Below are 19332 nucleotides of genomic sequence, written 5' to 3'. Positions count from 1 at the left end.
AGATGAGCAATGGGGCACATGGGTGGGTGGCTCAGTTGGTTAAGTGTCCGGCTCTTGATTTCAGCTCAGGTCATGATCTCAGGGTCCTGGGGTTGAACGGGGAGTCTGCTTGTCCTTCTCCCTCTGCCCCTGCCCCTGCTCATACTCTCTCAAATAAATAAGTAAAAAAAATTTTTTAAAGATTTTATTTATTTGTCAGGGAGAGAGAGCACAAGCAGGGGTAGTGGCAGGCAGAGGGAAAGGGAGAAGCAGGCTCCCCGCTGAGTGGGGAGCCCGACGCAGGGCTCAATCCCAGGACCCCGGGATCATGACCTGAGCCAAAGGCAGACGCCCAACCGACTGAGCCACCCAGGCGCCCCACTACACATTGACAGAGACGGGCAATACCCCACTTCTCATATTAAGTAAAATCTTTAAAAAATAATAAAAAAGATGAGCATTGGGACAGGACCCCTGGCTGGCTCAGTCAGTGGAGCATGTGACTCTTGATCTTGGGATTGTGGGTTTGACCCCACGGTGGGTGTAAAGATTACTTAAAAATAAAATCTTAAAAGAAAAAAAGAGATGAACATTTTGTTTTCCCACAAATCAAAACCCCTTTGTCCACATTTGGTGTTTCATTATTTCTTGAAAGGGGTTTTGTTCAAATCAGATCTCAGCATCGCTGAATGGTAGAGTGTGCTTTCCAAAGCAAGGTGATAGAAGGGCATTCACCTTCCTCCAAAAGGTCCTAAATGGCCTACCTGGTCAAGAGCATTACAAAGAATGGACTAAGATCTAAGTCTTAACCTCCTGAAGGGCTTGTTTACTTTGCTTAGCTCTGTTCTACATGGGCCACAAATTCAACTCTCAAACCTGTTTCTAAATGAAGGAGAACCAGGGGCGCCTGGCCAGCTCAGTCAGGAGATCATGTGACTCTTGATCTCGGGGTCAGGATTTTGAGCCCCACGTCGGGCATAGAGATTACTTAAAAAAATAAAATCTTAAAAAAAAAATTTAAGAAAAAAAAGTAAATAAATAGAGGAGAGCCAGGTAGCAAGGCATAAGCGAAACCAACAGCAAAGACAGAAAAGCCCACTCGAACAGTTGCCAGTGGAAAAGGACTGTTTTCACAGACCTTTCAGGCATTTCATTTGGTTTTCTTCATTCGTTCCTCCTGTGTGGCAGGTGCTGAAATCCCAGCGAGAAACCAAATACAGCCTCCACCCAGGAGGAACTCAGCGTATGAAGACTGATTACAACGCAAGTCCAGTAACTGACGGCCGCCAGCCCGGGAAGGCTCTCCACAGGCGACACGCGCCGAAGAATGGAGTGACAGTCATTCTGAAGAAGCCCGGCAGATGGGAGCCCCACAGCATAGCTGGTTAATGCACTTTAGAAGACCCGTATGAGCTATTTAATATATTCTGCTTGAGTTTGAAATAATGCAAGGACTGAGTGATAAGCATTTGGGAATGACTAGTGTGATGATAAGATCCCATCAATTCTTTTCCCTTACTGCTCATTTTTGTTGTGGAGGAAAAACAACTGATCCCTGGCCCTGGGACTAAATTGGAATAAGAATAGGTTTAAACTTTTAGGTCCCATGACGGGATTTCCCCCTGTGAGACATACAGGAGACATGGTTCAAGTTTCATTCAAGTCCTGGACGTACACAAGGGAGAAGAGAGTGGACAGGTTCTTCCAGCGTGCAACGTCAGTGAAGCCACAGGCTCCATCTGAGATAAATAATTTTTTTTTTTTTAAAGATTTTATTTATTTATTTGACAGAGAGAGACACAGCGAGAAAAGGAACACAAGCAGGGGGAGTGGGAGAGGGAGAAGCAGGCTTCCCGCGGAGCAGGGAGCCCGATGCGGGGCTCGATCCCAGGACCCCGGCAACATGACCTGAGCCGAAGGCAGACACTTAATGACTGAGCCACCCAGGCGCCCCTCTTTTCACTTTTTAAAAAAGATTTATTTTGAAGTAATCTCTACCCCCAACGTGGGGCTTAAACTTTTTGACCTCAAAAGTCACATGCTCCACCAACTGAGCCAGCCAAGTGCCCCTAAATCATTCTCAAGTGAGCAGGTTATGATATCGAAGGTTCCGTCTAAAATCCCCTGTCCAGATGTGAGCGGGGAGCAGGAAAAGCAAGGTTTAGACATCAGCGCGACGCTATCGCCACCATGTGTTCCCCAGTCCCCATTACACCCGCATTCCTGGAAAAGATCACACTTGGGATTCCGCAATACAGAATAGAGCTTTATTTATAGAATCTTACAAATAAACATTTACAGTCCACATAAGTTATTTTCTTTTCTAGTTTATCCTCATAACACCTGAGTTATTTAAAAAAATACTGTGATGGAACTTCAGAACTGTAAAAGGAAAGATGAACAACAAAAACTTAACCTCTCTCTTTTGCAAAAATCAGACAGCTTTTTGTTTTTAAGCAGATTTCCAGAACACTACCGTCTCTTTGGAAGAGGACTAACTACAGACAGGTCTTAGGATACCCAACAGAGATGCCTTCTCTTTTAAACCGAGGGTGAAGGACCAATGAGGGAAAGCCCCACGCTGACACTAGACACAAGAGATACCAGCCACGTCTGGGGGCAAGGAAAGAAGGCAGCCTGCCTGCTCCCAAGTCACTGCTCCTGCACGGGACATACTTTCCTCGCTAACATCAGGAGCTGGTCACCTGGGGAAAGACGTGGGAGACGCTAATGCCAGGGGTGAACAAGTTCTCAAAACTTGCCACTCCTCAGACTTCTAATAGGTACAAATGCTTAAAACAGCAAATCCAAGAGCTAAAAGTCAAAAGGGAATTGCCACATGTTCAACTCATGAGGCGAATCTGCCACCAGCAACAGCAGACGCTCCGTTGACTTACTCGCGGGGCCCCACCCCAGCCAGGTTCCAGCCAGGACTGGCCTCTGGGCCAATTCCAGTTTAAAGAGAATTTCCCTTTGAGGCAGCTGTCTATGAAAGGGAAGTTCATATAGAAGGGAGGTTAATATAGATGTGCACGAAAAGGGAAAGCACCCTAGTACTTCATACTTTATTTTTTTTAAGTTGATAACAATTATATTTTCAAGCTCTTCTCCTAAAACTAGAACCCACTAACTCTAACTTAGGATTCTACTCCGAGAAAAACGGTATTTGTAAGGAATGACAGGTCTACAGGGAATGCTAAAATTATGAATTTCATATATCCATGTGAATTAGGGAAAGAAAAATCTCTGTAAAGTCTTAAAAGTTTGAGTGTTATTTGCTACTAGCTCCCGAAAGCCATGTCAGACACCGAGAAAAATAAAACAGAAAAGACAGGGAACCGTTTTAAAACAGTCACAACAATAATAAAAATAATGATAATATAAAAAGTTAGATTCCAACATTCAAGGAATTGGTTCTTTGGTAAAATTGGACCATAATCCTATCAGGAGTCAGTCCTGATATATACTCTAGAATCTTGAGAACTCAAGTTTTCCTTCTTCTTCAGCCCATTCTCAAATCTATCCAAGTCAACAGGAAAGAGAAGGAGAAAAATGTATAAAGCATCGCCAGCAGTTTTCCCGCTCATACTCTTTTCAAGACTATTCCTGGTTTGAGGGCCATTTCCCAAGAAGAAAAAAAAAACAAAAATAAAATAGACGCGGCTTTTAACTACTGTACAGTGGAAAGACTTCCTGTGTAAGAACAGAAAAACTCACAGGTGTTGGCCATGACCAGCCCTCGTCAGTCATGCACACAAATCAGTTAGTGAACACAGCCCCTGGGCTGCGAGTGTGGGCACCACTAAGAAAGGCTTCTGGAGAGACTGGCTCCCCAAAGTGGCTAAAGAATCTGACATTATCAATATGATAATAATAAATCAATTCACCTAGTGAACCTGGAGATGAGCTCCCCTTGAAGCCAGAATTCTGAGGAGAGGGCTCCACAGTGCCTGGGGCTGGCCTACAGTCTCACAGACAAGTCTATCAATCCATCTTCTGAAGAGGGTTAGAGCGATTAATGTTCAATGCAGTATAGGATTCGCCCTTTCTCGCTTGGGGTGAGGGAGGAAAGGGGACCTAAAATCCACTCACAGTGCCTCATCCGGAAGCCTCTGTTCAGCAAGCATTTGCAGGGCCCCGTCTTCCATTACTTGTACTTTTATTTATGCAATCAACAAATCCTCAGCTGGGCCTGCACCGAGTCCATTTCCGATCACCTTTGTCTAAGAAGCGCATGAGCTGCAGCCAATTCCGCAAGGAAACGTGCCATTTTGCAGCAGAAGTACTGACCAGGGGAGGGAAATTTGTGCAGTCTCCCCTCTGATACAAGACTGTAAATGTGCTTCTAGGGAGCCAGATAAAATGTCTCTCAGAAGATGGGAGAGGGGAGGAAGGGGAGGTGGAAATCAGAGCAAACCAACTGATTTCTTGCAGGTCTCCATTCTCCGCCTTCCATTCCGTCAGTGTTAATGTGAAAGAAGGGGAGGAGGTCCAGGCAACTGACCCCTGTACAGCATTCCACCAGCGGGGGGCGCTGGCTCAGCCCTGTGGCCACAACACTATCGTCCAGCATGGGGGGGGGGGGAGGACAGGGACACAGCCATCACTTCTATCCCCCACCCCCCCGGGATGATCCTTGCCTCCTCTCTTGCCCTACACGTGTTCCAACTTTCAGTTCTCTCTGAAAAAACAGGCAACTGGACAGACTGAAAAAATAGGAGGGATTCTTGTTTCCTGTATCTTTTTTCTGGAAAAACAGGTGAATTTATTTCAAAATGGGTCATCTTGAGGTCCAGGACACACAGTTAGATTCAGGGGCCCTGCAACCAGAGACTCACCTCCTGCTACTGCTGACCAAGCCAGGAGCACTGGCAGTGTTTCTGCATCGTAGGGCAAGGACGCAAAATCTCTCGCTGCTGGTTTGAGGACTAAGAGGCCAGGGTAGCCAGAGAAAAGAGTGAGGCTTGCCTGCTAAGGGAGCTGCATTCCGGTTCCAGGGTCACTCTAAGAAAGAAGGGGGAGGGAGGGAGAGGCACTACCTAGAGCCTGGCTGCCAGGGCGGCTTATTCCTAGGACAGAGCATGTGTAAAAACAGCTGACATGTGAATGCAGGAGTACAGTCCGTGTCACAGTCTGGGGCGTCGTGGGCGCCGCAGCCGAGGGCCAGGGACCGGGTGGCCAAGGGCCAGCTTCCAATCCCGCCGGCTCCTGGCAGGGCCCTAGCCGATCTGGATCTGTCCCGAATACATAGTGAGGACCAGCATGATGGCGAAGCCAGTCAAGAGGCCCAGGTTCTGGATGACAAAGGGGACCAAGACGCTGCCGTTCCTTTCATCCTCTTGGCAGACCTCATTCATCTCAGGGAACTGAGAAGAGGAGAAAAACAAGAGAGCTGCAGTTCCTTTCTCAACCTGGGCAGCCCAGGACAATTCCGTGAGAGAGACGGAGCACACTGAATCATCATTATAATACCTACTCCTAAGTGTATTTGTATTAGAACATGGACACAATAATTACCACATAATACAGGATTACAACGTAATGGTATAGATCATTGTAACTGTTCTAAAGACAGAATATGTAACTGAGACATATGGATATTAGATAGAACCCCTTCACAAAGACAAATCAGCAGCAATAGCCTTACCAGCTGTGGTCCAAGCTGGCTACGGCGACTTTTCAACTACTGAGGTAAAACCAAGTATTTATCCGCGCATGGAGCCCTGGATAGATGTAGATGCTGGCTAAAAATAACTGCTCTGATAAAAATCAACTGTTTTTTGTGCACTTGAAAAACACTTCAGAAGATTTTTTGTTACCAAAACACCGCTGCCCCCTCTTTGGGAAATTGAGCAACTGTGTAAGGAACTAGAGCCTGGAGCTGTGACATTGCTGTGACTCAAGGCCCCCAGCGGCAGGCCAGCAAGGTGGGTGACCGTGAGCAGAGCTTCGAATTCGAGCAATGCAAGCAGAAGACTAACCTCACCACCATGGGAGGGCTCCCCACAAGAGGAGAGAAGCTAAAATGTTTTCCAGGGGTGAGGAGGGGCCGTGGTGGTCACCACTCTCATCACTGCATCAAAAGTATCGTTTTCAAAGGATACGGGAAATCATTCGTGCAAACACGCCAGAGAACATGTCATGCCAACAAACAAGAAAAGAAATCACCCATGTTCTACAGAAGATGTAACCAACCGGGCATTTCATTCGCCAACTCGAAGCTACTTAGGAGGGTTACACCAAACGTTGGCGGGTAGGATACCTTGTGTGCTGCCCGACGCCGCCGAGAACAGCAACGCTCATTAAAGCTCAAACCACAAGGCATCCTTTATTTTTTTTTTTAAAGATTTTATTTATTTGACAAGAGAGAGACACAAAGAGAGAGGGAACCCAAGCAGGGGGAGTGGGAGAGGGAGAAGCAGGCTTCCCGTGGAGCAGGGAGCCCGATGCGGGGCTTGATCCCAGGACCCCGGGATCATGACCTGAGCCGAAGGCAGACGCTTAACGACTGAGCCACCCAGGCACCCCCACAAGGCATCCTTTCTGAGCCAGCACTTCTAGTTCTAGATAGGGTATATCATCGCACCAAAAAATACTGCCATTGAAAAGGATGCTTCTAAAGGATATGCAACGTGAAAAATGTCTAGGGTATATTAAGTATAAGAGGAAATCCGAACATAAAATTGTATATTCAGTGTTCATTTCCTTTCCCTCCTCCCTTCTCTTCATTTACCTATATGCATCCATTCTGTAATACTTAAGTATTTTTAAGGGAGGACTATGGAGTTGAGGTTAATCCTTTTCTTTAATAACACATGCTGGTAAGTTTTTTGTCCTTTAAAAAGCACTGAACCTGGGGCGCCTGGGTGGCTCAGATGGTTAAATGTCTGCCTTCGGCTCAGGTCATGATCCTGGGGTCCTGGGATCGAGTCCTGCATCAGGCCCCTTCTTCTCCCTCTGCCCCTCCCCCTACTCATGCTCTCTCTCTTGCTCTGTCTCAAATGAAAAAAGAGGAATCTTTAAAAAAAAAGCACTGAACTGCACACCTTAAATAGGTGAACTGTGTGGTATGTGAGTGATTCCTCAACAAAGCTATTATTAAAAACAAACTAACTCATGTCCTCTCAGCTGCCTCCCGTCCAATGAATAACCCAGTCCCAGTTTGCCTACATGGCATGAACTATGGAAGACTTACCATATCAGCCAGAGCAATATACAAGAACATTCCTCCAGCCAGTGCAAAGATCCAGTTGGCAGAGAAGTGGCTGCCAGCCAGGATGCCAAAGGCCAAACCCACGTAACAGCAGCAGGCAGAAAGGAAGTTGAAGAAGAGAGCCTGCTGGATACTCATCCCGGCATTGAGCAGGATGACAAAGTCTCCTAAGGCAGGACAACAAGAGGGAAGGGCGTGGAAGAGTTAACGCTAGGTCACGGACAGAGAATATGATGAGAACAAACTGCTTCCACTATGCATAACGTCTGGGGGAACAATCAAGACAGACTTCCTCTTCACATCTCGGAGCTGTCTCCATTTACAAAACTAGCCATGTATTTCCAGCCCAGAGGCTGAAAATAACGCACAAGATTTTCAACATAGATAAGCCACTAGCAATAGCCTCATTGCTCTTTTGATGGAGGATGAAATAGAAGGAGCTTCTTTCCTCACAACTACACTGAATGGTGTTTTCAGGAAACAGAAGTGAGATTGAGAGAAGTTAAATAATTTGTCCAAAGTCACAAGCCAGTAAATTGGCAAAGCCAGGACTTGACCTTGAGTGTCTGAGCCTCTGAAGTCTGGGCCTTTCACACTCTTGCTCTGATAAAACTAAGGACCTTCTAACTCCTGGCTCATCTACTTCTTCCACCCATATGACCTCTAACAGACATCTCAACCTTTGCAAGATTAATAGGATCTAAGACATAACCTAAAAAAGAGAGATAACCTATACTGAACACTTAGAATACTCTATGGCACATAGCAAGTCCTTTTCACTGTTTTTGCTCCTTTAATCCTCATGAAAAATCTATGAAGCATTATTATTAACCCCATTTTAGAGGTCAGGAAACAGCCACAGGATATGGGGCTACAGGGAAACAAACACCCCTATAAAAATCTCCATCATTTTTGGGGTGCCTGGGTGGCTCAGTTGGTTAAGCGTCCAACTCTTGATTTCAGCTCAGGTCATGATCTCGGCATCCTGCGATAGAGCCCCCTGTTGGGCTCTGAGCTCAGCAGGGAGTCTGCTTAAGATTCTCTCTCTCCCTCGCCCTCTGCCCTCTGCCCCCTACCCCCCGGCTTACACTCTCTATCTCTTTCTAAAATAAATAAAACCTTAAAAATCTCCATCATTTTCAAGGATCCATTTCAATTATTAACTCAACCATTAAGAATCAGTGGTTAGATTTCACAGAGCACACAGAATGTGTTAATCATACTAAGCACTCTGGAGTTTGGCAGGGGAAGGTCGGACACAGGAGGGGCGCGGTGCCAGCAACCACGGCCACGCAGGCGGGCTGGGCCGGCGCGGAGCCCGCACACTCACCTAGCTCGTGGGGGAACTCCTCACAGAGGATGGCCACCGAGGTACTGATGCCTTGGAAAACAGACACGGTGAAGGAGGCACCGATAGCCAGGCCATCAATGAAATTGTGGAGGCCGTCGCTCAGGGTGATCATCCAGGCCAGAGTGCCAATATCAGAGTAGCGGACACCTTTCAACCAGTAACAGGCGCTCTGGGAGGCCTGCAGGTCCTACAAGAGAGCCCATCCCCAGGGCCCCCCGGTCAAAGGATGGACCTTCAAGGTAAGCCTGAGCCATCAAGGCCATTACTAAAAGCTCCCGCCCAAGAGCAGAGGGCCCACTCACCTGGACGGAGAGGGAGCCCACGATGACCTTCTCGTCCATCACGGGGGCCTTCCCATCCAGCTCACTGCTGCAGTGCTGAGGAATCATGTGGTCCAGATCCCCATTCTGCAGCTTCTCGGTCACCCCCTCCTCCTGGTCCTTCTTGGAAGGAAGTGTCTCAGAGGCATAATGGCTATGTCCATGATGATGCTGGAGGGACCACCGGGAGGGATCAGCACGACGGTCACCCGAACCACAAAACCTCCTAAGCACTCACTCGGGGTAGGTGCTCCCAGCCCTGGGAAGACCTCTTCATTCCCACCATCAGAGAAAACACAAGTAGGCAATACACACAGAAACCTAGGGTAAGTTGTTATAGAAATTGAACCAAGGTGAATGGAAGGGTTTGGTGTGGGACAGAAATCAAAGCAGTGACCTCAGGGCCAACACTCGTTCCAGCGAGGCAGCCCTCCCCGCTAGGAAGGTGTAGAGCTCCTCCTTGGCAAGAGCTACCCTGATTGCATTCGACAACTATTTAGAGGCTAACTGCATGCCAGGCACCAAAGATACCTTTTTGGAGCTATACTGCAATCAGCATCCAGTTTCTCTGTGGTGGTACTTCCCACCCAATGACTATATGTATCAAGCCCCTCCCTCACCACTTAAAGACACCAAAGGTATATTAAAGAAATGATCTTGAATGAAACAAGGGGAGAAAGGCACACAGGCCAGATCTGGTTTCTGGTCTGTCCTCACCCCTTGCTAACATCCACGGGAGGGGAGATACTCCTCAAATCTGTCCACAGCAGGGTGGGGGAGTGGGGGAGTGGGGGATAGCAGGTAAGTTCACTGCTTCGGTGCTCAGATAACCCCACTACCGAGACACACAAACGTTTCTAGGATGGATGCTTTCCCTAGAAGCACCGCCTTTCCCAACAATTAGGCCTCACCTCATTTTTCTGCTTAAGAAGCATCTTCAAGATCTTCTCTGTGAAAAAGAAAAGATAAAAGCCCCCAAACACCACTGCAGATTTGGAGACATAATAATCTTCCAGAGGGTTGAAGCCAAAAGCCTGTGGACCCAGGAAAACAAAGTGAGTTTAAGAAAAAAAAAAAAACTTCACGGGTCCCTCTCGTCTCTTAACCACTTCCTTGATTCTAGGAAAGGAAAGAGACGTACTCACTGGGATAGCTCTGCCACCTACCACTTCCTTCCCTTTCCAGCCAAATTGATCCCCTGACTTGCCTTCATGCCACATCACCAGGCCTGTCAGTTCTCTCTAGCTTATTTTCTGATGCAAAAGATGGATCCTCTTTAGAATTTTACTCTCAGGAAGAACAGCCCTAGATATGGTTTTCTACTTTTAGTAAAGACTGTCTTCATTTTTCCTGGTGCTTTGCTACAAGGGCAGAATCTGCCCGCAAATTCCATACTTAAGACGCTTGTGTTTATTTTCATTGTTATCTAATGTCCCTGGCTGATCTGCCTATAAACACAAAGAGAGATGGTATAATTACACTTTCTAAAATGGGAAATCCATTCCCCAGTTAAATGATGAGAATTGCGGCATCTTCCTGACCACAGACCTCCCAGTGACCGCAAAGCCAAGAAAGCAGACTGTGTTACTGCACGTGTCAATTTGGGGGTGGGGGCTTGTTTTGGGCTATTTCTGGCAAGTTCACTGATCATGGGGGGAAAAACAAAATCTACTGGGAAAAGGACTGGAGCAGGAATCAGGAGAATTCCACACTCCGTGATGCTCCTGACTTGTGAGGCCTTGGGAAACTGGCTGGTGACCTGCTCCCTCCATCTTCGGACAGGAAACAACCCTCTTGAATAAACCAGCCTTCTCATGAAAAGGTCAAAGATGAAAGCGATCCTAAGTACCAGGAACTCTGGGCCGCTTAAAAGGTGAGTGTTCTTCCTTTCTGTTTTAAAGGGGCAAACTGCATCTCTACTTGCTTGTATTGTTTCCTCAGAGACGTAAAGGTCAAGTTCTAGAGTAGAAGTGACACATACAGGCCAACTTTCCAGGAGAGACAAATCATCTTAAGAAGAGTGGAGTGAAAACCGTCAACTAACAGTTCTCCACAAAAAGCCAGGAAGGATGGCAGAGTACAAAAGCACAGCTTTAGGAGTTACGAAACCCGGCCTCCAGGATACGTGCTCTTGTTCTGTATCTGTTCAGTGGGCAAAGCATTACTTGTTCTCTAGGCATCAGTTGATCTAAGTAAGAATCAACTAAGAAGACACAGAAGCACATCCTAGAAAACATAAGGTGCTCTGAGAAGAAGCATGTAGCATCATCTTTGTGCTTCCCCTCTGGCTATGTGCCCAGGCCTGTCAGACCACCTATCAGGAGACGCCTCCTGCTTACTGTCATCAGTGGGGCTACTGCAGAGGCGGGGCTTCTCCAAGGCCTCCTGCCAGACTGACAAACACTAAGCTGCTCCTGTTCCATGAAGATTTTCTTGTTAACCTAGGCAATGGGGCAAAGGTGCCGTCTGTGTACACAAAACCAGGCTGTTTTATTTAGACCACCTTTGCCCCAAGACAACCTACTGCAGAGGACAGATCTTTTTATTGAGACCTATGGATTCTGCTGGTTTTTCTGTGTGTGCCCCGAGCTCCCAGTCAGGAGCCATAAAGTGATCTCACTACACTACATCTTATCACCCGGCAGTTAGAGCACGTACTGGGCCCCCAGTGCTTTACAAGCATTAACTCATGGAGCCCTCACAACACCGTCATGAGGTCAGTCCGATCATCCCCCCCATTTTGCAAGAGGAAACAGAAGCAGAGAGGTTCGGTAATTTGCCCAAGGTCACCGAACTTGTCGAAGGTGGAGCTGGGATTCCAACCCAGCTCCCAAACCTATGCTATGCGTCCTCTCCTCACTCGTGACTCCATCTCAGCTTCATTTTCTGAAAGTAAAGGACCTCCTCCTTCCTATTCCTTGTGTCGAAGTGGAGGGTTCTCCCGCTGTGCCCCGCGGTCCCCCCGCCAGAGACTGGCATGCTCCTGTGTGGGAAAGTCCTGGCTTGCCATACCTCGGGGATGAGCTGGAAGAGGGCGTTGGAGTAGAGGGTTCCAATCGCCAGAGCTATGAAGTAGAGCAGCAGCCTCTTGTAAAAAGTCTTCTTCATGAAGGGCACCACGCTGGCCCCCATGAGGGAGCACAGGGAGATGACAGTCACACAGAGGAGACCGTATCCCCACACTGCCGTTGGGGGAGAGCCAGCCCCACCCAGGACAAGGACAAGGACCAACGCCCCATTTCACAGCAACCACCATTTAGGGGAACATGGGGTGGAAAGGACGGGGAGGCAATGTGGGAGGTTTGGGTGGATATTAACAAGGAAACAAAAAAGAAAAATCAGAGAGACAAGTAGGGAGGGAGAGAGAAACAGAAAATTTGTTAGTGATTCAAGTCTGATGAAATTTCCTTCAATCAGTTGGATCAGGAGGAATTCAAGGTGGCCTTGGAACCCCCCGGTGGCCCGAGGGACACCTGGAGGCGCACCTGCCAGCTGGTGTGGCTACAGGGTGGGACGCTGCCTCATCACACCACGGAGGTGTGCTTAGGCCTATCCACAGGCTGCCCATGACAGACTTTGGACTCGAGGGCTCTCTCTTTACTAGGAAACAAGATCAAGGGGACAAAGAGAGCTCATTGTGCTGCCGTGTTTGCTTTTCACATCCGGACCACACCATATAGGCACATACACCACCTGGACTCGGCAGGCTTGGCGCAAGACACCACAAAGTCAGGTGTGCAGGGCAGCGAGAAGGAGAACAGGCAAAACCGAGGCCCATAAAATTCCGTTTCTTCACTTCTCAGGGGTTTTTTTGTTCTCTTTTGATTTTGTTTTTCTCCCAAGTTTGTTTCCATTTGCTCTGAGAGCACTCCAGCAGAGAGGACAGAGTTCCAAGATCACCTTGTCACAAAAAATATTTCCTCTGTTATTTCCCAGTGTCCCACACTCCAGGTAGGATGAAATGGAGCTAGGACCAGGCGCGCCCCTGTGAGCCACAGGGGCGGAGCATGTACAATTATTATATTTCCATTCAACAGGCAATACGGCATTTTATTTCAGATCTTTAAAGAATTAATAAATTCAGTTTCTGGAGCTGGAAAAAAAAGACCAAGATGAGGCCTCCCATGAGAAGTGCTTGTTAGAGTAATGTGGGATTTTTAGATAACATTGAGATGGTTCCTCTTAAACCAAATTTCTTCTCTCATTTAGAAGGAAAAGGCAAGGCCTGGGCATCCCATTGACATCGCTCTGGCTAAGTCTTTTGATTGGGAAAGGCTGGGGAGTCAGTGACATGGACTCTTTTTACGAAAGGCAGCGCCCCTGTTCCCAAAGGAGGTCCACACAGTCATCCCTATTGCATGGGCACAGCCCTGCCTGAGCTGACAAAGTGGGCAGACCGTCAACTTGGGTCTTATTTTTTTAGCTCCTCAGTGGTCACAATTAAAAAGCAAAATTAACAAATATTTCAAAACAGTCAAGTAAGGGCGCCAGGAGGTCAGTCCTATCCCAGGAAAAAGTCAAGATGCAAGGTATGAAGGACTGAGTGCCTTTTCCTTTGTCTTGGGATTTTAATCTCATTTGTTTTTGTTAAATAGTTTTTCTTCTGTTTGGCTCTCTATGGTATGAATTATGGCCTACTTGGGAAAAAAAAAAGATCACTTGCTTTTGAGCCCAATTCTATCGATCAGTTGTTAGCCTCTTTTCCTTCCACCTCCTCCCAGATGGGTGATCTCGTGGTGGCCAAGCTGAGTACTGCCAGGGCCTCTGCTTAGAACAGAGCGGGTATGGAGTACCAGGGCTTGGACAGCGACCACCAGCTGCACCGTTCCCTCTGAGCCCTGCAAACCGGGCTTTGGAGAGGCAGGGACTGGGGAAGGGAGGCTGACAGATCTCTGACAGGGAGGGCAAATGGGGAGAGCCTTGCATCTGACATCACCTGAAGAGGCCACAGGCCAACCTGGGTGCCCCAGAGCGAGAGAAGGCCCTCGAGATCCAGAGTCAGAAGTCATATTTGTGTCCCTTGATATGAGGGAGAAGTGAATTTTTCAGGTGGCAACTGTCAGGTGCCTCGGAACACGGGGTGGGGGCGGCGCAGCGGCTGGCCCCCAGGGAAAGAGGACGCACGAGTTCTGTTCTACTGCACCTCTGGGATGAGCTGGAAGAGCGCGTTAGAGAGCAGCGTTCCAATGGACAGGGCGATGAAGTATGTGAGCACACGGCTGAAAAAGGCTTTCTCCGTGCACGGCAGGACGAGGACTCCCAGGAGAGAGGCCAGGTTAATCAGGGAAACACTGAGGAAGCCAAAGCCCCACACTGTGGAGGAACAAGAACAGACGAGGGCCTCCATTACTGAGGGTGGGGGTGTTCTTGCTGCCTGGGGCGGCCGGTTTGGAATTCAGCTACGATCGGGGCAGACAGAGAACAGCAACCCGTCAGTACAGACCGGAGTCCGTCTCCAGCTGGGTGCTGTGGGGAAGCCTACAAACACAGCAAAGCTGCTCTCAGAAGAAGCTTACCTTTTCAATGGAGAGGCAGGTGATAACGACAGGCAAATTGAAAAAACCAGGAGTGAAATGATGAGGGCAGCAAACAATGAGCACAAGGCAGGCTGTACATGCTAGGCACCGAGGGGCGGGCAGGCCCGCGGCAGTCACGGACACTCACAGCCGCTGGGGTCCGCCCTGGCCGGCGCACAGGGCCTGCACAGGGCGGGGGAAGGGGGAAGGGGGCGAGGGCAGCCACACTGCAACACCAAGGCATTAGTCCCTTGTAGTTTAATGAGAACAAAAATGAAAAAGTGGCCAAAAAAAAAAAAAAAGCATCCACAGGCTGGTCCAAAAGCCCACACTGAGTTCACCAGCCACGCCACCCAATCCGACAATATGCCGGAGCAGCTGTGTGAGTGTGGAAGACAGCAGTGTCACCATCCCTCTAACCCACTCCCCCGGTGTTGATGAGCTGCTCGCTGGATAGATCTTCCGTGAGCAGCCCTGGCCCCAGCCTCCGTGTCCCCGCTCACCTTCAATGGCGCTTGGCTTCCCCTCTTCTGTCTGCTCATCCTCCTCGTTCTCCTGGTTCTCAGAGGAGCAGGCTCGGGAATCCAGCTGCTGGAGGATGGTAGGGCAGAACTCCTGGAACTCAATCCTTCCAATCCGTGACTGGTTGTTCAAATTGTGGGCAGCAAAGAGGTCTCCAGAACTGAAGCACTGAGACAAAGGGAAAGAGGCAGGAAGCCTCTCAGAACCCAAAATCACATGTCACCTCTTGCCGCAACCGACTAGCCTTCCATGAGGAGAAAACAAAAATGGAACCTGTCCAAATCCTGGGGGGGGGGGGGTGTCTATAGACTCATCTCCAGGGATGAGAGCAAGGTGGTCCCTCAACTTGAAAAACTGATGAATAATCTCAGAGATCAGTCGCCCAGCGCAAGTCACACACCTTACACACACCCATTAGTACCTGGCTGCCCACAAGGTCTGGGAACAACTAAATCCCAGTCTTTGTGACCAGGGTGTGCTTTTTGGAAAACATGATTCTATCTGCATACCTGAAGATACAGCTTCATCCAGATACCAAATCTACCCGCACATCACAACAGCCTGAAGAGTTATTAAAATGCATATTCCAGATACTTCTCCAAAGCTATTGAGCTCTGGCACCTAAAGAGGAACATCAGCCCCCTTGACCATGTATGTAGTGTTGACCCCAGCCTGAAGAATGTGTTGACAGAGATTAGGGGAGGAAGGAAGGAAAATCTAAAGATTCAGTCTACCTACCATGAAGCACGTAAGGGCTGGTAGAGGACATGAATGCTCACTCCCCTTGGGAGGCGTTAGGTAAGTAGTTCTCACATACTGTTCTTATGAAACACTGCAGTTCTACTTCTAATTATACTTTATACACTTAGAATCAGTCTTTATCTGGGTTGGTTTAACATGGGTCAGTCTCTAACAGCCCTCCGGGTGTGCTGACAAGTGAGAGCTCCTGGGCCTACAAAGCAGACACAGCTGGACTCCGGTGACCCCAAGATACTGCTGCTGTGCCAGGAGGCCCCCTGGGGTCAGTCTGCATGGGCCTGTGAGGGCAGCCTGCTGCCCAACTCCGACATCACTGCACACCTGCGCTTCTGCATCCAGGCTGCCTGGTCCCTTGGTCGTGTGACCTCTCCAAAAAGTTTTCCTTCAAGATGAAGGCCCTGGACACCTAGCCCCCAAACCTTTGTTGATTACTCTAGCATACACCCCCCCCCTTGCCTCTGAATCCTATGAAGACTGTCCAACCCATAGCATTTAACACTTCATTTTTTAAAAAAGATTTACTTATTCATTTTAGAGAGAGAAAATGAGAAAGTGAGTGAGCAGGGGGGAGGGGAAGAGGGGGAGAATCTCGAGTAGACTCCCCGCCAAAAATGGAGCCCAAAGCCCAAAGCGGGGCTCAATCCCACGACCCCTCCCGTGACCCCAAGATCATGACCTAAGCAGAAATCAAGAGTTGGACGCTCAACCGACGGAGCCACCCAGGCCCCCCTTACACTTCATTTTTTTTATCAGATAACTCTGTCCTCCGGTGGGTAAGCTCTCCATCTTGACAGCAAACTCTTCAACATGACTCATTTTTCTCTATTTCTCACAGCACCTCAGCACAGGGAACAAAGCAGATATATAAAGACATTGCTGGCTGACTTACATTTGGCGGCCACAAATAGCCTCAGGCTATGATTAGCCGAGATGACATGGAAGAACAAAGAGAACCAGAAGCCAAAGGACTTGGGTCTTAGTCCTGCACTGTCTAGGAACTCACTGAAAGACCCTTGGCATTCCCTTGTAAATAATGAAGGCTTTCCACCTGCACCTGGAGGGAGTGTGAGGCTCCCCTGCGACTGCAGGCAAAGGGCCTTGTAACCTGTAAACCCTATGAGACACGCTGGCTGTCCCGGGAGCTCTGGCTTGCCCACGGGTGATCCCAGTGCAGCCGTGAGGAAACATGCGGAGGGCTGAGAACTCCCACTGACTGCTCCCTCCAGTCAGGGCTTCAGAACAGCTATGTGGGAGGACAGGAGGTGCTGCTGGGGACCCAGACAATGGGGGAAGAAGAGTTGGCCCCTCTGTTCTACCATCATGGCTCGCCTGCCTCAAGCTGCGTGGGCTTCCCGTGTCTGACTAGACTGTGACCCCCCCAGGGGGCAGACAGTGCTCAGGACAGCTGAGAGCCTTACCGTCGAGAGGTTCCTCTGTCCGTGCACGGGCTGGGTGACATTGTCCCTGCCCACGCCCACATCCAGGTGGTTGAGCAGGGCCTTGAGCTGTTGCAGGGTGAGGCTGTCACCCTCCCCGTAGCGATGCAGGAGGTCCTGCAGGAAAAAGGCCGCACTGATGCCTGGTGTCCCTGTGGACACAGCGTGAGCTTCAGGAATAGCACTCCATAAGCTGACCCAGGTCAGCAGGAAGCAGTTAGGGAAGGCTGGGTGGAGCAGCTCCATGATGACAAATAAGCCTGCAAGAAGGAAAGGCAGGTGAGTGAAAGGCTCCAGACACCCACCCTCTCTCTCCTCCTGCTTCCCCACCAGACACATGGGACCCAGCAGCCTCGCTCCGGACAGCCTCCTCTCCCCTCTGACTCTTCACCCTTCTCTAACGTCTCTCTGCCAAGCTTTCGAGAAAAACCCTTCTTTTCAAAGCATGGAATAAAAAAATAATGAAAGGACAAATTAAACAGATTTGACTAAATTTAAAAACTAAAAAGTAAAACAACTGTGATTATGGTTAAAAAGTCTATCTTTTAGAGACACTGAAATAATCACAGACTAAACAATATCTCGCCTGAAATTTGCTTCAAAATAACAAAGAGGGAGCACAGATGAGACAAGACCAGGCATGAGTTTATAACTCATGAAACTGCTTGATGGGTGAATGGGAATTCACTACACTATTCTATTTTTTTTTTTAAGTAAACTCTACACCCAACATGGGGCTCGAACTTACAACCCTGAGATCAAAAGTCGCATGCTCTGCCGACTGAGCCAGCCAGGAGCCCCTATACTACCACGCTTTTGTAACGTTGGAAATGCTCCAAAATAAAAAGTTGCCTTAAAAACAAACAAACAAAACAACAGGGGCACCTGGGTGGCTCGGTCGGTTAATTCGGCTCAGGTCAGGTCATGATCCCGAGATCCTGGGGGCGCCTGGGTGGCTCAGTTGGTTAAGCGACTGCCTTCGGCTCAGGTCATGATCCTGGAGTCCTGGGATCGAGTCCCGCATCGGGCTCCCTGCTCGGCAGGGAGTCTGCTTCTCCCTCTGACCCTCCTCCCTCTCGTGCTCTCTCTCTCTCATTCTCTCTCTCTCAAATAAATAAATAAAATCTTCAAATAAATAAATAAATAAATAAATAAATAAAATCTTTAAAAAACAAACAACACATACACAAAAACAAAACAAAAAAACTACAACTAAAAGAGGGGAAACAAGTACATCATCAAACATGACAAAGGTTTATTTCTATATACCTAAATAAGAGAACAAAAATGAAAAAGTACTCGGACTCTCTGGTTTGTTAAGAATATACTTAAGGGGGTCAGGGGAATTGGCAAAATGGGTCAAGGGGATTGAGAGGTGCAGACCCCCAGCTATAAAATAAGTAAGACACAGGGATGAAAAGTACGGCACGGGAAACACCGTCAACACCACTGCAATAAGCTGGTACGGTGACAGGTGGTGAATAGGCTTATTGTGGTGAGCGCGTAACATATATAAATGTCGAATCGCTATGTTCTATACCTGAAACTACTATATTGTCTGTCAACTATGATAAAAAAAAAGAATACAAACTTAAAAGATTGATGGTGCTATATTTCTGCTTATTAAAACAGCAAAACACATTTAAAAAAAATACGAAACTGAATGTTAGTGAGGTCTAACAGAGTAAGAGACTGCTTGGTGGCTAGATAAATCACCAGACTCTTGAAAGTTATGATAAAAGTATTTCAATCCTTTGAATTGTTACATCTACTTTTAAAATGTATACTAATAAAAGCAACCCAAAAATAAAAAAGGCTATAGGAAGAAAGTTATGGTCAGGCGAATTATATCAATTTAATTGAATAGTATGCAGCTATAAAAATGGAATTTAATGTTAAGCAAAGAAGCAGAATGATTATGTAACAAAGGAAGTGAGAAGGAACAGGGAAAAATAGGTCTCAGAGTTAGCAGGGCTGATGATGACTTTCTTTCGTTAATCATTTCCCTCAGTATAGTTATAATTTAATTAGGGAAATAAACACCAGGCTGGGGGCTGGGGGAGGCGGGGGATGAGCCTATTTAATCTAGACCCAGGAACCCAATCACTGCAGGCGTTTCCAGGCCTCCCAGGCTCCCAGGGCTCTGGCACGCCCCACAGTGGGTCATTCCACCTCTGGGCCTTTGCTTATGACAGAGGAGTTAGAGCAGAGAGCTTAAGAGCAGGCTTGTTTGCAT

General features: G+C 48.0%; 1 protein-coding gene across 2 annotated transcripts in view; it reads right to left on the bottom strand.

Annotated features, from left to right (window-relative positions):
- Nucleotides 1-2227: 2227 nt before the first annotated feature.
- The window catches only part of SLC39A14 (solute carrier family 39 member 14), a 47892-nt gene continuing 30787 nt past the window's right edge, over nt 2228-19332 (bottom strand). For both annotated transcript variants that reach the window (XM_035022529.1, XM_035022528.1), the window contains exons 2-9: nt 17079-17356; nt 14883-15069; nt 11876-12045; nt 9775-9897; nt 8846-9034; nt 8523-8730; nt 7175-7359; nt 2228-5345 (exon numbers count right to left, since the gene is read on the bottom strand). In XM_035022529.1, the coding sequence (XP_034878420.1) occupies nt 5199-5345; nt 7175-7359; nt 8523-8730; nt 8846-9034; nt 9775-9897; nt 11876-12045; nt 14883-15069; nt 17079-17342 (1473 nt within the window). In that variant the 5' untranslated portion in view covers nt 17343-17356 and the 3' untranslated portion in view covers nt 2228-5198. The remainder of the gene's footprint in view (nt 5346-7174; nt 7360-8522; nt 8731-8845; nt 9035-9774; nt 9898-11875; nt 12046-14882; nt 15070-17078; nt 17357-19332) is intronic.

This window comes from Mirounga leonina, unplaced genomic scaffold (assembly GCF_011800145.1).
Source record: "Mirounga leonina isolate KUSES-001 unplaced genomic scaffold, KU_Mleo_1.0 Mir_176, whole genome shotgun sequence".
Classification (NCBI taxonomy): Eukaryota; Metazoa; Chordata; class Mammalia; order Carnivora; family Phocidae; genus Mirounga; species Mirounga leonina.
This window is presented reverse-complemented; position numbering and strand designations above follow the sequence as displayed.